This window comes from Tauraco erythrolophus, chromosome 12 (assembly GCF_009769465.1).
Source record: "Tauraco erythrolophus isolate bTauEry1 chromosome 12, bTauEry1.pri, whole genome shotgun sequence".
Taxonomy (NCBI): Eukaryota; Metazoa; Chordata; class Aves; order Musophagiformes; family Musophagidae; genus Tauraco; species Tauraco erythrolophus.
This window is the reverse complement of record NC_141476.1, coordinates 7,181,833-7,202,079: the sequence shown is the minus strand read 5'-3', so window position 1 is coordinate 7,202,079 and position 20,247 is coordinate 7,181,833. Positions and strand designations below refer to the sequence as shown.

General features: G+C 42.6%; 1 protein-coding gene across 1 annotated transcript in view; it reads left to right on the top strand.

The window, feature by feature from the left end:
- Positions 1 to 2,759: 2,759 nt before the first annotated feature.
- SLC25A26 (solute carrier family 25 member 26) overlaps positions 2,760 to 20,247 on the top strand; it is an 88,194-nt gene continuing 70,706 nt past the window's right edge. The window contains exons 1-3 of the mRNA XM_086619005.1: positions 2,760 to 2,792; positions 4,650 to 4,806; positions 6,478 to 6,587. Of these exons, the coding sequence (XP_086475131.1) occupies positions 2,760 to 2,792; positions 4,650 to 4,806; positions 6,478 to 6,587 (300 nt within the window). The remainder of the gene's footprint in view (positions 2,793 to 4,649; positions 4,807 to 6,477; positions 6,588 to 20,247) is intronic.

The window sequence follows — 20,247 nt, the reverse complement described above, 5'->3', positions numbered from 1 at the left end:
GCCACACACTGGAGCCACCGTTGCTGTAGGGCACTGTCGGGCCACGGCATTGGGATGGAGGATCCATCCATCCCCATAGAACACGGAGGGGTCAATGTCCAGCTCTCCAAAAACATGAAATTCAAGGAAATCCAATTTTAATTGAGTCTTACCTTACATAGGTCCAGCAAAATAGCCCAAGGTGTCATGCTGGGCCTCCACCAGGATGGCCTTGGTCTCCTGCTGGTCCATACTGGATGGAAGGGGAGGGACAGTGGGTCCAGTGCTAATGTTGCACCCACTCCTTCTCCTCAGAGGGGACAGCCCACCCCATGTTTCATTAACACTGGCCGCAGACTTTGGAAGAGACCTGGTCTGTTAATCCTTGTTTTTATACAGAGGAAGGCACTAAATCACCAGAGTGACTCAAGCAATTCAGTGGCTGAAGGAAAACCCAGTGTCCTGGCTCCAGCCTCTCTGTGGGAATATCAGGGATGCTCCTTTGGGATCATTTGGAAACACAAAACTGTTTGGGCAGCTTAGGGCCGTCCTGTTGCAAACTTTTTCTTAACCCTGCTTCCTGAGTCAACTAAGTCATTGCACCAGCCCACGAAGTGAGCTGAGAACAGATGTGAGCAATTCTAGTGTCAGGGCTTTGGATGACAACCACAAATGCAGGTACAATTAAGATTTTCCTCCATTTCTCTCATGTGGTAAATGGAAATATCACATTAACTCAGCTGTGCTGTAAGACTAACTGCAGAGAGTCTCTGGAAGATGTGCTCACATGGAAAAGGTCACTACGTTGCCACTGGATCATTATTTCACTTACTTTACTCAGTAGTTAAAATGCATGTTTTCTGTCTTTCCCAGAGCATTCATCTTCGATTGTCCAGGCAGCCAATACGGCAGAATGAATGAGGATCATCAGAAAGTTGTACAGTTTAAGGCTTTCTATCATTATGCAAAATCTATATCTTCATTAATCACTTTTTTTCTTAATGAATTTGGGGACTAGTGTTTCTGCTGCTAAGTACTCAAAGGAGTTATTAAATTTCTGGCTGTCTGGTTCCTCCATCTGTTTCCATAAAAATTTATGGCAATTAGTATTTCAGCAACATTTCTAAGAACTGCCAGATTTCTTAAGAACAGGGAACTAAGTGTGAGGGAGAGCTTATGGTGTCTGAGTGGCAAAAAATGATCGAAAATCCACATTAAACCAGCCTTCCCTGTAGCTTGCAGGAGGGTTAAGGCAGCAAAAGGGAGCCTGACAGAACGAGGAGAGGCTGGAAAAATTGCTGCCTGTCTAGGTCCAGCTGTCCACTGCTGGCTAGATATTAGGATAATATTTAATTCCTTTTCATTTTTCTGAAGGAGGCAGCTCCAGCAGCACACGCAACAGCCAGGGAAGTGGGTAGAGGTCTGCAGCACAGCTACTGAGCATGCAGAGGGGCTACAGGCCACCAGGCAACGGGGTGGCTGCTGGAGGTCAGTACCAGTCCTGGGGGTAAGTACTGGGCACGGGACTCTCCTTCCTTGCGCAAGAGCCCCTGGCCACTTGGTGTTGGGGCCTCTTGGATTTCACTGCGCTGAAGAGGTGGCCAAGAGCATTGCTGCCCTATCCCCGGCAGAAATAAACTGCAGAATGCAAGTATGGGTGCAAGTACTTCTGCAAGAGAATGGGTGACATTTTGCTTCTAGTCTGTCAACCAGCAGGCCCCCTCTGCCACGCAGTGCTCCTGTGGTGCATCACAGCCTCTCGGGTGCTGCGTGTGGCCATATCATTGAAATTCTCTCAGATGGCCTCCCGGGACCCATCATGTACCTGCTTAGTCTCAAATTAAAGAGATCTCTGAGTCTTTATTTTCTCTATATTTACGCCAGGATAAATTTTTGCAGCTGGTAAATTTCCATCTGCTTTTAAGAACAGTGGGACAGGCCTCTTTTCTCAGGAAGGAAGAGTTGCAGGGTGTTGTCCGAGCCGAAGTGAAAATGATGATCCAAGAAAGGCTGACTGACTGGAAGAGGTTGGCTCTGACGTGCCCGAATTGCCCAGGAGAAGGATAATAAACAGGACGAGGAAAGCAATTGCTTTAATAAACAAACAGGACCATGTGTGTGACAGACACCGCCAGGGCTGATCTACGCCAAGAAGTCTGTTTTTAACAGCTGCTCTTCAGCAGCCTTAACACGTTATGACCGGATCCATAGATCTGCTGCTGCTGGTGTCAGACATCCCATAGCAGCTGGAGGCTGGGGGAGGAAAAGCATACGGACATGCACACATAGGCACATCCAGCCATTTTCGTACAGGTGCTTTGTTGTACCAGCGGAGGGATTAATAACGGGAAATTTACGAGCAACGAAACTAGAGAAGGGTTTAGGGAACTTGTCCTATGAGGACAAGAGCTGCGAGCGCGCAGCAGATCGCCATGAAGCAACAACTAACGAAGCTTATGGGTGACTGAGGGCGCTTTCGCCCTCAGAGCCCTAACGCTTCACGGCGAGGCTGACGCGGGCGCTGCCTTCCCCTCACCGCGGGCAGAGGGGCGGCGAGCGCTGCGGGCAGCGGCGTCCACGCGCGCCGTGCGCATGCGCGGCGGCCTTGCGCAGGCGCAGTGGCGACGCGCTCCCGCCTGACCGCGGGTCAGGGGCAGCAACATGGCTGCGCCCGTGTACACCTCTGGGGCGCGGCTGGAGCGGGGAGTCTAGTCCCGTCCCGGAGCGGGGGCGGCCCGTCTGCGCTGCGCCGTGCCGCTGTCCCGCGCCGCCACCTCCGCATGGAGCCGCGGGAGTCCTGGGCGGCCTTGGCGGTGAGTGAGCGGGCCCGGGCCTGCGCGTTGCCAAGGTGACGCGGCGGCCTCGGCGGCGCGCTGAGGGGCGGCGGGAGCGTGCCTCGGTTCGTTTCCTCGTGTCTTCACCCCGGGCTGGGGGTGTCGGGGCTGTGCAGGGGCCGTGACCCTGCCGGCAGCCTGGCGGTACCCGTGCGCGGTGGAGCGCGTACTTTGCGCGGTATTTCCCGCTCTAAAAGCCGATTTCCAGCGCGCACTTTCGGCTGTGCCGCGTGCAAGGGGGTGAACCCCCCGTGTCCGTGGCTAGGGACCTCCTTGGGAATATCCAGCGCTCCCTCTCGGTGCTGTGTGGAAAATGCTGGACTTGGTGCCCTGGGCTGGCGTGAAGAGAGCTCGGCTCCGGCCCCAAACGCTCCTGCTGCTTTTGGTTAATCGTTCTGATGGAGTTAAGTTTAACGGGTGTGCCACACTCCTGGCAAACGCTTTCTAGCTGTTTGGAAATGAGAATGCTGCTGTTCCTAAAGGTGGGGAGAAGGTGCCTTTTAGTTGCCTTATTATCCAAAGATTATCCTTCTCTCTGCAGGTGGCGTAAGCACCCAGGCTTTGTCGCCCTCGGGCAGGTGCTCTGTCAGCTGCTCCATGAATTTAAACGACATTTAAGACACAGAACTTTGAAAACTGAAGAAGCCGTTAGTAACTTTTGATTCGTGTTTTAACAGATGGCTAGGTTAAATCTGATCGATGCTGTTTTCAGCAGATAAGGGTTTGGATGAAAAAGAGTGAAGGAAAATCAATGCATGCAAAATAGCCAACTAGATTAAAAGAGTAATTAACTTATTGATTAAAACTTTAGTGGAAAATAGTGAACACCTCTCTGAATCCTCTGTTGGCCCTGAAAAAAAAAAAAAAATCAGAGTAACACATGTGTGACTTGTTTTCAGGCACAGCTAAAAACCTGAGCAGCTGTTTCTTATGTGCTGCTCTATATGAGGTAGACTTAAAACTGTTTTTTGTTCTGAATAACAGTGCATCTAAATAATGTCTCATAATGGATTAATGCCAACTACTGTTATTTTCTTCTTTTCTTATTTTTTGAAATGAGTTTTTCTATTTATTTCAGTCTCTCCCTGTTTTTGACAAGCAAGTCTTTTCTACAGATCAGCCATGTCCTGGGGAAACTTAAAAAAAAAGTTGTCATCTAAAAGCACAGGCAATGGAAAAAGATTGAGCTTTAGTTGAAACTATTTTTTGTTTCAGGATTTTATTTTAAGAATTGCTTTGGATAAAAAGCTTCCCCTTTTCCGTATGACTTTGAAAACATCTTTATTTAATATGATTTTTTTTTTTCCTGTAGGCTTTTGTTAGTAAAAAGAAATAGAGCATTTTACTTTAGGCTTTGTTCAACAAAGGAAATGTGGGGGTAACACTTGAAATGAAGAAGTTTGCTAGCAAATTGTCAATGTGCTTTGTAGAGGTGCTTCTGCCTTTCCCTGGTCTCACCACGCAACTTCCTTGTGCTGTTGGTCGTTCTGTGCTCTGTCATTTCCATAAGTGGCATTCGCTGTCTTGCTTTTATGTGTAGGGGGTCAGTGTGGCATTGCTATGCTTTTACTACTCAAACCACAGAGACTGTTTTGAAAATACCTTGGATATGGTTTGAAAGTGGTGATATCCATTACTTTCTCTCATGTCGAAGCTTCCTTCTTATAGCTGTAGAAGCTGTTGAGGTCTGTGTAAGACTGTGGGTTTGTAATTTGGCCTCCGAAAAGCTACGGTCAGTAGTGCTCTGGTTTAGGCGTGCCTCAGTTGCTCACACAAGCACCACAGATACACCCCTGTGAATACTGATGTACTTTACTCCATGGTTTTGTCTTGAAGGCTGGTGGAGTTGCTGGCGTCTGTGTTGACTTGATCCTTTTTCCCCTGGATACTGTAAAAACCAGACTGCAGAGTCCCCAAGGATTTAGGAAGGCTGGTGGCTTTCGTGGCATCTATGCTGGTGTTCCTTCCACTGCTATAGGATCCTTTCCAAATGGTAAATTTTCTTTGGATTATGCTTTGTCATCTTTAAGTGGGAACTTACATAGTGTAGGACATTGATGTCTGGGGCTTCCACTCCTGTAGGTGGCTGTTTGTATTCTGTGAATCTGTGTCCAGCTGTGAAGAGCAGTTTCTAGAATTGTACAGTATTGAACAAACTCTTTGAGCAAGCCTGGAATGAAGGCTGCTCCGTGTTTACTCTGAAAAGCAAGCCTTACTCCTTGGAAATGTTCCTGGATATGTCTTATAAGCCTGTCCTTATGTATAGGGGGACCCTAAAGCATTTCTGGGTGCCAAGGAAGGATTGAGTCTTGCTTGCCCTGGACGCTTTTGTCATGACCCGTTCTTTTGTGGCATTGGAAATTAATCAAAATTCGAAGTGTGTGAGCACTGGAGGTCTTTGAGCTAATTACTCTGGGGATGCCATGCCCATCTTTTTCTCCCTGGAAACAACTGTAACACTTAGAAGTATTCCTGATGTCTTCTCATTTTGAAACTGAAACTTTAAAACAGTAAATGCTTGTAGTCCCTGCAGAGAAAAGGCATCTAAAATTCCGAATGCCTTTGTCTGTTTTGTCTTTGTAGGGAGGGATTAAAAAAGTAGCAAGCTATGCCATTAGTAGTGAATGTTAGGAGAACTTTGCTGACAAATCCACTGACACCTTCAGATGTTTGATGTCCTTCATAAGATGATATAAAAAAATTCAGTTCTTTATCTTGCCTGCTGTTATCTCCTTTTGAGGTGATAAGCATCTTTTGATTAGCAGGAGGCAATTCACATAGCCCTTCTTTACAATTAAAATCTGTTCCCCCGCAAGACATGTCAGTTTTTTTCAGGTTTTACATCTTCAAAATCTGAACGGTGGTTTTATCTTTTCAACGTATGACTGAGAAATGAAATTATCTGTAGGAGAAGGAGTAACCCTTAAGGTGCAAGTGCCTTTGACTGTTGCAGTGAGTAAACACAGCTCATGCTACTGTGTTCAATTTAGTCTCGTGTGTTTCTTGTTCACTGGACAGGACTTTCACAAGGCCTTCAGAAGCTTGGAAGAATTTTTTTTATAGAGCTAAAATCCAAAACATTGAACTGACGATAGCTAGGAAGAAGTTATTAATAACTGCTACTGGAACAGTTTTGCACATTGCAGGGTAGAAGACTTGTATCGAATACCTTTATGATTTTTGGTTGTTGGTGGTTTTTTTTTTTTTTCAGTTATCAACTGATTTGGTTGGATGTTTTTGTGGTGTGGTGGTTTGTTGTTTTTTTTTTTCCTTCCAGAAAATAAAGACCATCTATCCAATTCAACCATACAACCTCCTCTCTGCCTTTCCTATCTATGAATATGTGAGATACCATTTTTTCCAAACCTGCTGGACATTCCTGACTAATTAACACATCTTTCTTTGTCTTGATACTAAATATGGCCTTAAGTCCTGACAGCTTTGATATCAGTGGGAGGTTTGCCAGTGGTAGGCAGGAGCATGAACTTCTGAAGGAATTACTCTAGGGATTGTGTTGATACTGTTGCATTGTTTTGGGACAAAAATAGCCTGTTTTCAACTGCAGCTGTAGAACAATAGGTGACAAAATCCACCTCTAAATGTTTTTGTACTAATTCTGTGATGGAGGAGCAGTTAAGTGACTGTATCTATTCTTGAATTTCAGCTGCTGCATTTTTTATCACCTATGAGAATGTGAAATCTGTGCTGCACCATGGCTCTGCACCGTACTTGACTCCAGCCGCCCACATGGTGGCTGCCTCCCTTGGGGAAGTGGTAAGGAAGAAGTTCGGATATTGTGTGTCTGTGGGAAGAGAGGAAACCATTCAATTATTGATACTCAAGTTTGTTGTCATGTCTTACTTTTTTGAGTGTTGACCATCGTTGTACTTGTGACAGTTCTCGCAAAAATATTATTTTTTAGTGAAGTGTTTGCACTTGTAAGGATTATTTCGAAGTGAATAATTGAGTTAGTAACAATTTCTTAGTAGGCCAAGTGGCTGACCTGTCAGTAGATATGTTGTTCCAAAATGTGAACACGCTTTCTTGTTGTAATAGTTGTGTGTCAGTGTTAGCATTCAAGAAAGGCTTTTACTCCTTTCAGCTTCATGTGGAGTCGTCATGGAAAGGATTTTTATTTTAAAAATAGCCATAAGACAGTGATGTTATACGTAAAGTAGGTAGGTGCCATCACCTGAAACTCATGCACCTTGATGCGTAAGAACCAGTATTGATTAATCTATATTGATCTCCCTCTCCTTCCCTCCATGCATCCACATTCAGCCAACACTCTTTCCCAAAATATTTTGTTATATTCATAAACGGACTCTCCAAGTGGATGTACAAAGTGATGTGACAGGACAGGGCTACTGTCAGCTGTGTAGCTTCACCTAACAAGCAACGTGTAATGGTTTCCTGGCGAAGCCTGTCTCAGTGGAGAGTGTCCTGGGTAATGTAATGACGCTTTCTCCCTTGGGAGGGACATCTGTGTAGTTTAGTGACAGCTTTTCACATGGTCCCTCTAAGACCTGTAGCCCTTAGTTTAGTGTATTGGTCGAGTTATTGCAGGATAAACGTAAATAATGAAAATAATCTGTATATATAAGCTTTTTGAAAACTCTTTCCTCCCACTTTTTGGAAAAGTTACTGTGTTTCTTATCCATTAAATCCATTACTTTGTTTATAGCAGATCCCGGAGCTGCAAGTCATCGCTTGCTTTGCCTAGGTTGGTGCAGAACCCAGAATAATTGTGACCAAATTCTGTGGAACACTTTAGCACATCGTTAAGGAAGGTCACAAAAGAAGCCTCTCTTGTTTTGATGGCTAGGTTGCTCTTGCCTTGTTAACAGCATGAAATTTGCAGAAATTAATTTTGCGGGGGGGTTGGGGGGGTGGTGTTTTTTGTATGTTTGTCTTATATTGTAAGTTACAAATGAAATAACATTAACCTGTTGAATTTAAGTAACAAAATACCTCTTGCCCTCGTGACTTTCCGATCTGGTATACCTAGGCTGTTTCCCGGCTCATACTGACTACTCCGTAGAAATTAATGGCAAGGCTGTAATTGAAAGTTACTTTATATTCCAGTTTAAGATAATAACATTCATTTCATTACCAGCAGGCAATGCTAGGATGACTGGACAACCCGTGGATCCACAGAGTCGAAAGTTTAGCTCTTACAAGAGCTAGTACATGACACTCCATAACAGGAACTTTCTGTGCAAATAGTCTGTAGCAGGTGTTGAAAGGGAACACTGCTTGTTGTGATCAAATGATGATCATTCCTGTCTGATCCAGGCACAAACTTGTCTATAGGGAAATACTGAAGGTGCTTTATGCACACACTTTATCCTAGAAGCTTGAATATTGGGTTTTTAAAAACTATTTCTGGTGTTATTTGCAAACAAAAAGACCAAGGTTGCTTTGGGTTAGCTGAATCAAATACATTCCAGGTTCAGCAAAATCCTTCTCCTGCTCCCCTCAGTTTTAACTGCAGAGTTGACTCAGTGCCTTGGCAGTGTTCAGGGCTGGGTGTTCAGCCATGAACAGTCCTTTGCTGTTCCTGCCAGCGCTGTCCACCTCCTTTCTCCTGCCTTGGTCACACGGGGTGTTTCCTGGCACTGCAGGGATGAAACGGGCTGCAAATTGTTTTGTCTCCACAAGTTTGGGGGAGGGAAATGGGCTGTATGAAACCAGCTTTTCTAGCTCATTTGCAACTTTAGCCCATGATGCGGGGCAGAAAAATGTATTGTGTCCATGATTCCATATTCTGCTTTTATTAACTGAGTTTTTTCATCTTTTGTGACACTGGCTTCTTTCTGTCCGTCACAAGTAGCTATGTCTTTGTACTCCCTGGGGTGGCTCAGCTTACTTGCAGGTTGGTCCCAAGCTGCCAGGAGTGCAGAGGGATCTATGCCGTTTTAGCTCAGCACCCAGATGCCTTGCTATTATAGGAGCATAGCCTAGCTGCTTCCCACGGGAAACAGTTGAGCTGTCCCTGTGGGTTCGGCTTTGATTCCCAAGCAATTTTTATTCTTCTGTGGAAATGATACAGATTAGATTGAACGGGATTTAGCCAGGGAGCTCAGTTTAACATATCAAGAGCATGAAGATATGTGAATGCAGCACCTCCTAAGCACTCTGGTAGTGGTTATAGGCAGGAGTAGGCAGAAAGTGATAAATTTAGGGCTGGGTGGGATATGTTTGTGTTGCTGCCTCAGGTGGATTCTTTTTGATCTTGATTAGTGCCTGTGCTGTCAGGTTACAGCTCCTAACTTAAGGCAATGCGCAGAAATTATTTCCATTAAAATTCTATAAAGGCTGTTAAAAACCAGCAAAAGGTTCTTCACTAGGGCAATGTGTAGCCCTTAAATTCCTTATTTGCCCGGTATTTCATGGAACAGCAGATCCAAGAGGTGTTTTAAGCTTCTAAAGTGCTATTTCAGAATCAAGCAAAATGACAATTGGGCTCAGTACTCTACGATAAAATCCACTGAAAAAAAGGTCTTTTCTTTCATGAGTGGGTTATTTATAGTATACTTCCCCTGCCTGTGAGGAAACTGTGCCTGGGTAATTTAATCATCAGCAGCCAAAGAACAGCTGGTTACAGGTGACTCCTTGTGTGCTTACAGATCCTGTTGCCTGTGTTATCCGACATGGGCTGTGGTTTCGTGACTCTTACAACTCGGGCACTTAGGGCTTTCGTTTTCGGGCTGACAAATGGAGATGTGGCATAGTTAGATGAGTTGCTTGGGCTTGTCCCCTGTGCTTGGCTCTTGCTGCTTGAAGGCCAGAGAAACGTATAGTACTAGCCATCGAAATGGCAACCTGACCTTACAGCGTGGAAACTGCCATATTGTAACAGACATTTTTTGGCTAACGAGATAGTGCTTTTTGCAAGCTTTTCTTCTCTTGGCATGATGGGAGAACTAAGCTGTAAAATAATTGAGGTGGGGATTTAGAGATTTGCTACAACAAACCTGTAACAAAAATAGCACAAAGCAAGATCTCGCGTTTGTTTTATATAAAGTCTTAGTGGATCGATAGAAATATATAAACTATTCCAAATTGCATCAGGGTGAAAGTTATAATTATAGTTTTATTGATTAGTGATTAAGTTTTAATCAGGGCATAACCACTGGGGCTATTATTTTGTCAGTAGCTTTATTTTTTTTTAATACGTACTTTTCCTCCTTTATACACTTTAATACTTACTATGATATAAATTGCTTTTAAATGTAAAATAATAAGCCAAAGACTCTGTTTTGTTAGAATTCCCAAGGCATCTGTTTGCATTTCCAAACTGTCTTTTTACAAAATGGAGAAATGAAGATATAGAGTAAGAAATGGATGTTGGATTTCTAGGTTTGCTGCTCCTTCACTGGGTAGCTGACTCATTTAAGCTCACGTCTTGTGCATCCGTAAAATGTGAGCATGTGCTAAGGTTAAAGGTACATTAACGCTGACTAATCTGCCTTTCGAATATGACCCAGTAAAAATAGTAAAATAGGTAAAGAGGAAAAAATGCAAAGGCTGCATCAAGATATGTTAAAATGTATGTGAGAAATCAGTCACATGGGAGCTCTTAGTTTTTATAACAGCGACTCTTCTGTATTGTTTACAACCTGTGTAAATTCATGGGAAACGCAGGCCCCTGAAACTGGTTTGGTCCAATTTCCCAGTTCCAGGCTAGGAAGCACAAAACCAAGCAGTGAAAAGGCAGTGACTGTAGCATGGGGGGTGTGTGGTTGGTTTTTTTGTGGGTTTTTTTTTTGTGTTTTGTTTTTTTTTCTTATTTAGGCAGAAGGAATAGAGAAGGCTAATCTCATCTCCCAGAGGGAGATAAAGAAAAGTACATTCAAAATCTGGCCCTGTTAAACATTATTATTTTCCCCTATAATTGAATCTTGCTCTATAGGGACTCTAAATATCCCATAATACATGAAAAATTACTTAGAGAGACACAGCCAAAGCTCTAGAGGGCAGATATATGGTATATTGTCTCATCAAGGAAGAAGAAGGTTGAAGATTACATGCGTTACTAAGGGGGGGGAAACCCCTTATTATACCACTTGTGTAACTGTCAGATTTGGAGATAGGAAACACTTACTGCATCCAGGGCTTTGGAATTTTTCATCTTGACTCTACATTGCCCTGTATGTTTAGTCTGCCTGTATCTTTACAGTGAGCTGCCAAATGTGCTTGGAAAACATGATATCATAGGGAGTGGAAAGGAAAACCAGATGTTTGAAAATTTTACTTTTAATATTCTAAGGCAGTGTAAGTCACTCTGAGAAGGAGCAGTATTTTTGACCTCCTAATGCCCGTTTTAAATAGTAAACAGGTGTGTCTTGTAGATCCAGAGTTAATTGTACAGCTCCAGATTGATTTGTACAGAATTTTTTATGTCAGTTTAATACGACAGTGTATACTGTTAATTACAAGAAACTCTGATAAAGAGAAGTCCCCCTCTAGGCCTCTCCTACCAGCCTCCTGCAAGCATGGTTTTATGGGACAAGTTTCAGATTGTCCCAGTTTGACCGACAACTTCATGAGTCTCGAAGCGGTTGGATTCAGCACAGTTAATTGTACACCCTGCTGGCTTTTCCATGGAGGTGAGAATAAAGTCGTTTGGATCACGTTCTAGAGAAGCTAGCTGACAACAGCCTTTTCCATCTATTATTTACATATTCTTATGGTTACAATATGAGCTTTGCAAGATATTCAGTGAAAGTTTTGGCCTGTTGCTTGTAAACATCAAGTTCACTCTTATCATCTTTCTGACCTTTTATTTTTGGTTGGCTATTTTTGGTGATGATGTCTTTTTTTTGTCTTCTTCCTACTCTGTAGGAGAGCAAGCTACCTGACTTTCAGCTCACTTTCGCTCAAAAGTGTGAGGGAGGACTGAGGACCAGGATGGGAGGCCGATGTCGTGTTCTTTTGGCATGCAGCGGTAATGACCATACTCTGGAAGTAGATTACCAGCTGAAGTTATTCGGCTGCTTTTGTACTTGTGCAAGTTTGCTGAGTACTTTAGGACTACAGCACTGTGCAGTGCATCCCCAAGGCTGTGAGATCCCAGGTTACGTGGAATGGAGCGGTGTGTCTACAGAGTATGCCGTAGCACCAGAGAGACTAACTCAGACCCTGAAAGCTGCCTGGTCAAATTAGTGATGCTGTGCCTATATTCATTAGTCCTGTTAATTTGTTAAGCTGATGTAACCGTGATACTTTAGGTTTCTCATCTGGCTTGTCTTCATCCTGCTGCAGTGTCTCTGCACTGTGGTTGCTTGAGTTGTATAAATACTGGACAAGCTCATGGGTCCAGAAAGGTGTTTCTAGTCTGATTGCAAGAATGCTAAAACTTAGACTACCTCCTAGGGTTTGGTGGAGCACGAACCTCATAAGAGAAGAGGGAAATCTTGTCTTTTTTCTGAGACAGTTCTGAACGGCTAGGTAGGGACTGCTCTGTTCGAAGATGATAGGCTTGGCTGTCCTCAGCAAGAAGGATTTTGGCATAGCCTCTCACTTAACTTTTTTCCAAAATTTGAGAAAGGAGGGGTGTTGAATCAATTTGAATTGAAACATCCAAAAATTTGTCACTTCACTGGGGAGAGAGGATGAGAATGGCTGACTTGTCATACTTCACATAAGCTAAACCAAGTAGCAGGGGAAACATGCCGAAGAGAGCAACAGCTGAAACATGGAAATGCAGCTGGACATTCATTTCACTGCCTTATCTTATCTTAAATAAGTAAGTGGGTAGTGCGACATGGTCACCTCGTCTGCCTCCACAGGGCAAGGTGAGGGCAAGTATTTCAAGGTGAAATTCCAAGCTTGCTTGTGTGTTCCTGGTGTATTGCCACTGAAGATACTTTTGTGATAAGAGCAAAGTGTGTGGTTCATCTGTGATTAGCATCTGACCCTCAATATTAATAACTTGGGAATTTTTTTATCTGCTGTTGGGCTGTGTCAAATAGATAATTCCTGCATTACGAAGCTTTTATTTCTGGGGAATTCAGATAGCTTTCTCTACTAGTCCTAGCTCGTTGCTTAGAAGAAGCAAGCCCAAGTGCAAGCAAGTTTACAGTTTAAAAATCAGGATTCTGTAGAACGACATTTTGAGTGTGCTTTTAATTTAAATAAAGAAGGAAAGTGCATGCTTTATATTATCTTAGACTTGAGGTTTTTCTGGAGAAAAAAAAAAGAAGCATTTTAGACATGATGGACAACATCATGTTGTTTATCTCTCCCCATCCATGAATCAGCCCCTTCTTCCCTCTGCCCTGGCAATATCTTTTGAAACAGTTAACTAGTTTCAGTTTAATAGAAGAACAGCAATTTCCAAAAGTGTATTGATATGAATTCCATGAGAGTAACTGGCTAGGTCAGGGAAGAAAGTTGCTATTAATGCCTGTTCTGAGGAAAAGGCAGAAGCATGAGTCAGACGAGTCCGCAGAGTGAAGTCATGAAGTAATCTCCAGAAGGATAATTGGTCAAGGCTTTGCAGCCTTGTAAGCCCTAGAAGATGAGCTTGCAGGAGTCCAATCTAACAGAGATTAGGCAGCCATTCGCATCAGACATGGAGTTAAGATTTTAGCTATTTGAAACTCCAAAACATGCATGTTGGAAGATGTGGCTTTCTAGTTCAGCAGGCAAGTTGGATGCTCTAAGGAGAGTTGCTTCTAAATCAACAATTGTCTACTGCAACAAAGAGATGACTTAGCACTTACTGTGTGTAGATTTTTGAGCTAATGGCTTTGAATTTTTAACTATCCCTTTTCTAAGAACTGAACTAAGAAGTGGACAAAACTGTTTAAAAACAGAAAGCTGCATCTCTACTTTGCATCCTATCTCCTCTCTACCAGTGTAGTATGGGCTGACAGACCGTAGCAGAATTCAAAGTAGTATCCAAAGTCTGATCAGACCTCTTCTGCAGCATTTATGCTTTTTTTACCATTTTCATTGAACAGTGCCTGTTCTGGCTGTGACTCTCTCTTGTGCTGTGCATATCTGGATGCATAGAGGCATCGAGAAGGGGAACGTGTGCCGACCCTAGCAAAATGAGCAATGGTGGGGAGCGCAGCAACGCACATGGTCTTTTGAATTAATCATGGTGGATTTTGAAATATTCATAAATTAATCCAGGTGAGGTCAGGTCTGCAATACATATGCTGCAGGATTTTTGCCAAATCCTTGTGCAGAAATGTAGCTGAGCAGTGGTCGAAAGATGGTGGTGAAGGTGAGACTGCTGCCGCTAAGGGCTGGTGGAGAAGGAGCCTAGTTAGAGTGGATGGAAATGCAAATTACAGCTGCAGCTGGAAATTGCTTGTAAATAAAGATGAATGGAGGCATGAATCCACAAATGCTGCCAGCAAATTCATCATACAATTAAAGGCTAAAACAGCAAATTAAGAACTGTCAAACACCTAACCAGCCACCCACGCTGATCTTTTCTTGTATGCTCTATGTTAACTGCATGTATTTACTTCTTCATCATCTTACCTTCCTAGATTGCTTTGTGTTATCTACTCAATGCAGGGCTTAGAGGATGTGCTGCTTCACAGTATGGAGTAGAAGCTTGATGGTTATCTCTTTCCTTTCAGTCCTAGGGCTGATGTTCAGTGGATTTAGAAATATTTGTAGCTCAAAGTGTCTATAGAAGAAAGCTAATTTGAGTTAAAGAGTATAGGTGAGAAATAAATAATTCAAAAGTATTTCCTGGTTTGCCATGTATTCTGCTAGAATCAGCTTTGGAAGTGTCTGAGATAGTTTAAGGTCAGTTTATTCCAAAGTAAGGTTCTGTACAGGGTTTGTCAGGAGTAACTATGCCTGAATAGTTCCATATGTGGACAAGCCCATAATTCTTTAAGTGAAAAGGCTGTAGGAAAGAGTAAGGGATCAATTAAAGGAAAATACTTGATAAAATATAATGTAGTTGAAATTTCCGTGTTCTGGGCCAAGGTAACCCCAAGAGACTGGGCAAATTGTAAAATACTAGTCATCTTTCAACAAGAGACTTAATGTGTTTTCAGAAAATATTGCCTGTGTTCTCTTGCCTGGAATCTCATTAACATTTGTCCTCCTGTGACACAGCCTGACCCCACTTGGCTCCTTGGAAACAGTTTTATGCTGGATGGGATGCACAGTGCTACTCTTGCTGAAAGAACAGTTTGGCTGGTGGATGTGATTACTTTCTTGAGCCTTTTAAAATAAGTTTAACAGACTCTCAGTGCTGGAAGAGTTGCTGGAATAGATTGTATAATGCAGACAATTCTGCAGGTTGAATTAAGGGTCTACTCTTTGGCTTTAAGGCTTTCTGTGTTTAAATGTGGTAGTAATTTATGATTTAAGCATCAACCAGGATTTTTTTTAAAGCTGTTTACCTGATTTTTGCCACTCGAGTTTAAAGCAACTGCTTGTGACTGTACTGAGGAACTTCAGACTCTGTGGGACACTTGGTCTGTGCTGGAGAACAAGAGAGATATTTCCTAACAGCAGGCTGCTGTTGGTAAGTTTTAGGTTTAGTTTTAAAGAAGAGACAAAACTCTACACTGATTCAACTTTGAAAGACCGGTTTAGTTCTGCAAAGCAAACTAACTTTGAAAGCATCTGCAGTGAGAAGTACTTCTGTAAAGAAATGTTTAGTGTAAGCTGTGTCAGCTTCAGAGGTTTTCCCTGTTCTTTGTCTGTTAACCGATATAATTGGGATAACAGCTTCTCCTTGCTGTGAAGAGAGCTCAGCACGAGTTTCCATTCTTTGAGGACAAAAGTTTTCCAAGCTGTACCTGGCATGGCTGATGGGAGGGGTAGGCACGGAGCACACATCAAGAGGTGTGGCACATGTAGCTGGGCAATTGAAGAGCGACATGTGAGGAAAGAAATCTGAGAGAGGGGCAGAAGCCTGTGTTGAGAGGGCTACTGAAATGATGGACAAGGAGCCAGCTAAAGACATCAGGCAGCTGGGGTGAAAAGGCTTAGCCAGGATGGCCATTGTGAAGGGAGAAGTGTGTGGTAGTGCAGGTGATGCTCTGGAGCAGGAAGGGAGCTTTGGACAGCAATAATAAGGAGCTGACTTAGGTTTGACAATGACGGGATGAAGTAACTCTGCAAAACAGTTCTGCAGAGTCCAGGTGGAGTCATCTAAGGTGGAAACTCAGAGGAAGTTGAAAACATTTGTGCAGAAGCTCTGATTTTCCAAGTGCTTGGGACATTCGATCCCTGTGAATGGTCTCATCTCTGAAATAGTACGTTTTTGAGCTCTGGGAAGTGCTGAGATCTGAGGCATCTTGCTGGATGAGATTGCTCTTTGAAGGAATATTTCCTTCCAGCATACAGGGGAGCTGCAGTTAAATTAATGAAGGCTCTATTGTGTCAATCAGAGGAAAAGATGGGACAAAGAGCTTGGCATTGTCTAAATTTTCCCATCCATTAGTCAAAACTTGTTCTCTCCATGGGGTTTAAATTAGGAGTGGAGTCACCTGTTCATGGCCTCAGCAGCTTTGCACAGGACTGAATTTAACTATACTGGAAAGGCCGATCTGTACCGCGCTTGAGTGTGGGAGAGGAAAATAAGATGAGCATTTTCTGAGGCTTTATTTTGAAGATGAATACTTTTCTCTGGGGCTGGCACTTAAGGCAGAAACTGATAGTGGACAATAAATATAATGAGCAGTCCTGTCATCTCTGGAGACAATTTGCTCATTAAAATAGGTGTTAACTCTTCAATTCTCCAGTTCAGTTGTGCTTTAGCAGGTAGCACAGCCTGCTGGCTGTGGAAGGACTTGTTCACAACTTGAGTTGTGATCCACAGCAAATTACAGACCTTAGAGACTTATATTTTTGTTCTGTCTTGGTCAAAGGGCAACAATTATTTAGACAAAGGTTTATTCATTTTCAAACTTTTATAAGAGTCTGATTGCAGCAGTTCAGGCTTCGTTGTTGAAGGAAAATATCAAACCAAATGACAACTGTGTGTTTCATGTTTCTCCACTTTTCTGTTGATTTTCCTGGTGGTGGAAAGGGTTAGGCAGTTCATCTTCTGTCTACAGATACATCTTGTGTTCCTCAACTCCCTCGCTATCTAACATTCCTGATCCCAAAGTTATGACCAGAGTTTAGAAATGATTATTTGGAGGATGAAATACTTTGCTAGTCTCACAATAATGCATTGGAAAGGTTCATTTTTTCCTCTTCTGTTGGAGAGGGGAATCCCAGTGAGATCTGAAGAACCAAACATAAACTTAGTGTTTAGAGGTGCGTGGAAGGCTGCAATGCTGTATTCAAGGTGTGTTGAGAGCCTCTGACTTGAACCAAGAGGGAAATTGCCCCTTCTTTTTCAGGGTCCAAAGAAAATCAGTGCAATTTAGGACCTCTTAATTTTGAACTTGCCTATTATTTTAATCATTCAGTTATCTGAGGAATGGAAAAGGACGTTTTACATGTTGCAGATTAAAAATAGTAACTTCCTACTTACAAGGGAGCACCTGACATAGAAATTGAGATGCTCAGATTATGTCATATTTATTAACCTATTTTGGGAAGCAGCATTTTTTTAATATTAAAAAAAACCAAGCAAAAATACCAACAACAAAACAAACTTGAGCTATAAGGTAGCTTTTGTGTGCAAAAGTGCGGCCAGGGCTAAGGCAGAGTGCACTTAAAAAACCCTAATACTAAACATCCCACAACACCAAAAACGTCTCTATTGCTTCTTCTCTTTGAATGGGGTTTTAGAGTTGCTCCTTTTTTCTTGCTCTTTCTAAATTACATTGGAGCAGGCAATCCTTCTGACCTTCAAGAATCGGGTGAGAGATTAGGATTTTGTTGCCAGATTGACTGCAGCCTGAACATACATCCTTTGATAGGTCATAGCCTCTTTGTTGTCATTTTCGTGCAGCAGCTTTTTCTCCCAAATGGTTTAGTGATTATCTTGCACAGGTATTGAGGCTTAGTTTAAAGTCTTTGCTCTCTGGATACAAAATTGTATAGTGTCATAAATTAGGTTCTTATTTGATTAAGAATAAACTTACACAAATGACATTTAAGAGTAACTCTCCCCAGGTATCTTCCTTTAGTTCTGTATTAAGTATTAAATTATATTTATATAGTTAACATCAATTAAAGCTTCCCAGCCTACTCAGACAGATAAAGTCATTAAAACTAAGCTCCTGCTCAGGAAATTTATAATTAAAATCCTTTAGCAAGACAGTGTTCTAAAAGGCTTAAAGCTACAACACAAAAAAGTTTTCTGGAACTCACCACATGTTTCTGTACCCAGTTTTCAAAGCAGTCTTAGATTTGCGAGCCAGAGGCTTGCTCGGAGTCACTGAGCAGAGGTTCCTAAATGAGGAGCCACTAACGTATTCCAGAACAGTTCTCTGTCAGATACTCTTCTCCTGCCTTGTAGCAGAATGACTGGCTAATTACTAAGCGGAAAGAGTTTGGTCTTGATCCTCACTCAGTCCCAGGTTAGTGCAGAGAATAGATCAGCTCATTAGCCAGGAGCACATCAGGTGCCAGCATCTTAACAAAATGGGCTCTTAGGCTACTGAAGGGCAAAGACTGTCTGAAGAGCCTGGATAATATCTGTCTCTTACTAACGACAGAAAGTGCTCAGACCGTGTCATTGTGGGAGCTTTTAGGGGCATGAGTCAGATCATGAGCTGTGCAGGGTGCATGCCAGGCTCCATAAGGGAATGCTTTCTCAAGCTGCTCTCCTTAGAGGTACAAAGCTGTGAATAGTGTTGCACCAGCTGCATCCACAGTTTGGAGAAAAACCTGCCATGCATCAACCCAATTTAAATACTCAGCATAAGCCCTTAATAGCAGCTGTAACACCTGCTCTTCCAAATGTTTCTGGATAAATCTCCTGCGCAGATCATGCCTGCAAAGTTAGTGGTCAAACTGTAGTATAGGTACCTAAAAATAAATGCACGTGCCATCTTCAATTCTCTACTAAATCCTACAAAACCAATCATGTAGAAAATAGTTAGCCTGGAGCACAAAGGATGGAAGCAAAAGGCTGTTAATCTAAATGGGATATGTTAACATTTGGATAATAAAATAGCTCTGAAGACCAGGAGGGGTTGTGCTCAGTTAAAGATGCTGTTATTGTCTAATGTTTGCCTTTGCTAAAGAGCAGAACGTAATGGACAGAGAAGCAAGGACCTGCTAGTGAACTAGAAGTGGTGTTGTGGTGGTTTGCAGATAGGTGCTTCCTCCAGGACCTGCAGTGGCAATGCAGTGGACTTGTTATAGTCCAACCAGCTACTTCACATTATTTGTCATGTTAACCACACAATAGTTTAAAAAAAAAAAAAAATCTCCTTTCAGTTGAGAGTTTTCTTGAGCTGTTTTCACAGTAGGCTGTTTGCTGCTGGTTTCCCTGGAAGAGCAGTGAGCTGTCTATATCTCGCAACTTTTGCAGTTCCATGGCTGTTGAATCGTCAAGACCTGGATGACCTACTCGCACCGAACACCCTTGTAAGCAGGGCTGTCCCCTCTTTGTTCTTTTTTATCATGTATCCTGTGTTATTGTCTAGAGGAAAATGTTCCATAACCTTGTGCTGATGAATTAGGTGAGTACTGCCTAGTTTTGAACAGCTGCTCCAGTTTGAAGTGGGATTACCCCCTATGCAGAAGTTAGAGATTTCAGATAAGGTGTTTCCAGCTTAGGTGTGCCCATGGCTTCGCACAGGCTCCTGGTGCTATTTGCAGCAGATCATATTTTCTGTTAGCTACAGCCACGTAGGAATGGATTTCAGATATACTGAAACAAACTGTTTAAACTGGTATATAGAAAGAGGCTTTGCATTGACTTTAATGGATCTTTGAGACTTTAATTGCACTGGTCATTCTTCAGAACCAGTCGAGAGGTCTGTCGGAAGAACCAGGAAAAGGAAAGTCTGGTTCTAACAGGAATCTGACCAGGAGATGGCAGCGTTGATGCATACAAGGAGTAGCCAAAAGTTAAAACACTTCTCCCTGAACCGACAGGAAAAAAATTGCCTTCATTTAATTGGAAGTTATGCCGTCATAGCAATACATAGATAAATGTTAACAAAATAGTCTTATTTTTAGCTTTTGTCCCTAACTGGCTACTGCAAGTCAGTAACTTAAAAATGCAGTGAGGTTTGCATCTAAATACTGGAGTCACCCTTTGACCTGGCCATGATTTAAGACAAGGATTTTGAAATTCGGTACTCTTTTGTGCAGAAGTGGTTAGAGTATTAAAAGGTTAGAAAGATAATAGATGATAATATTGTCATTTCTGTATGCCTGCTCTGTAAACTAATTATAGCTTTGCTTGTAGCTGTAAAATCATGTTCTGTTAAAGCTTAAATCTGAAAATCCTTGAGCCTTTTGTTTCAGGGTTATTGGTTTCCTGCCCTTGTGGTATGTGTACATGTGCATTGACATGGGGGAGAGAGTCTGA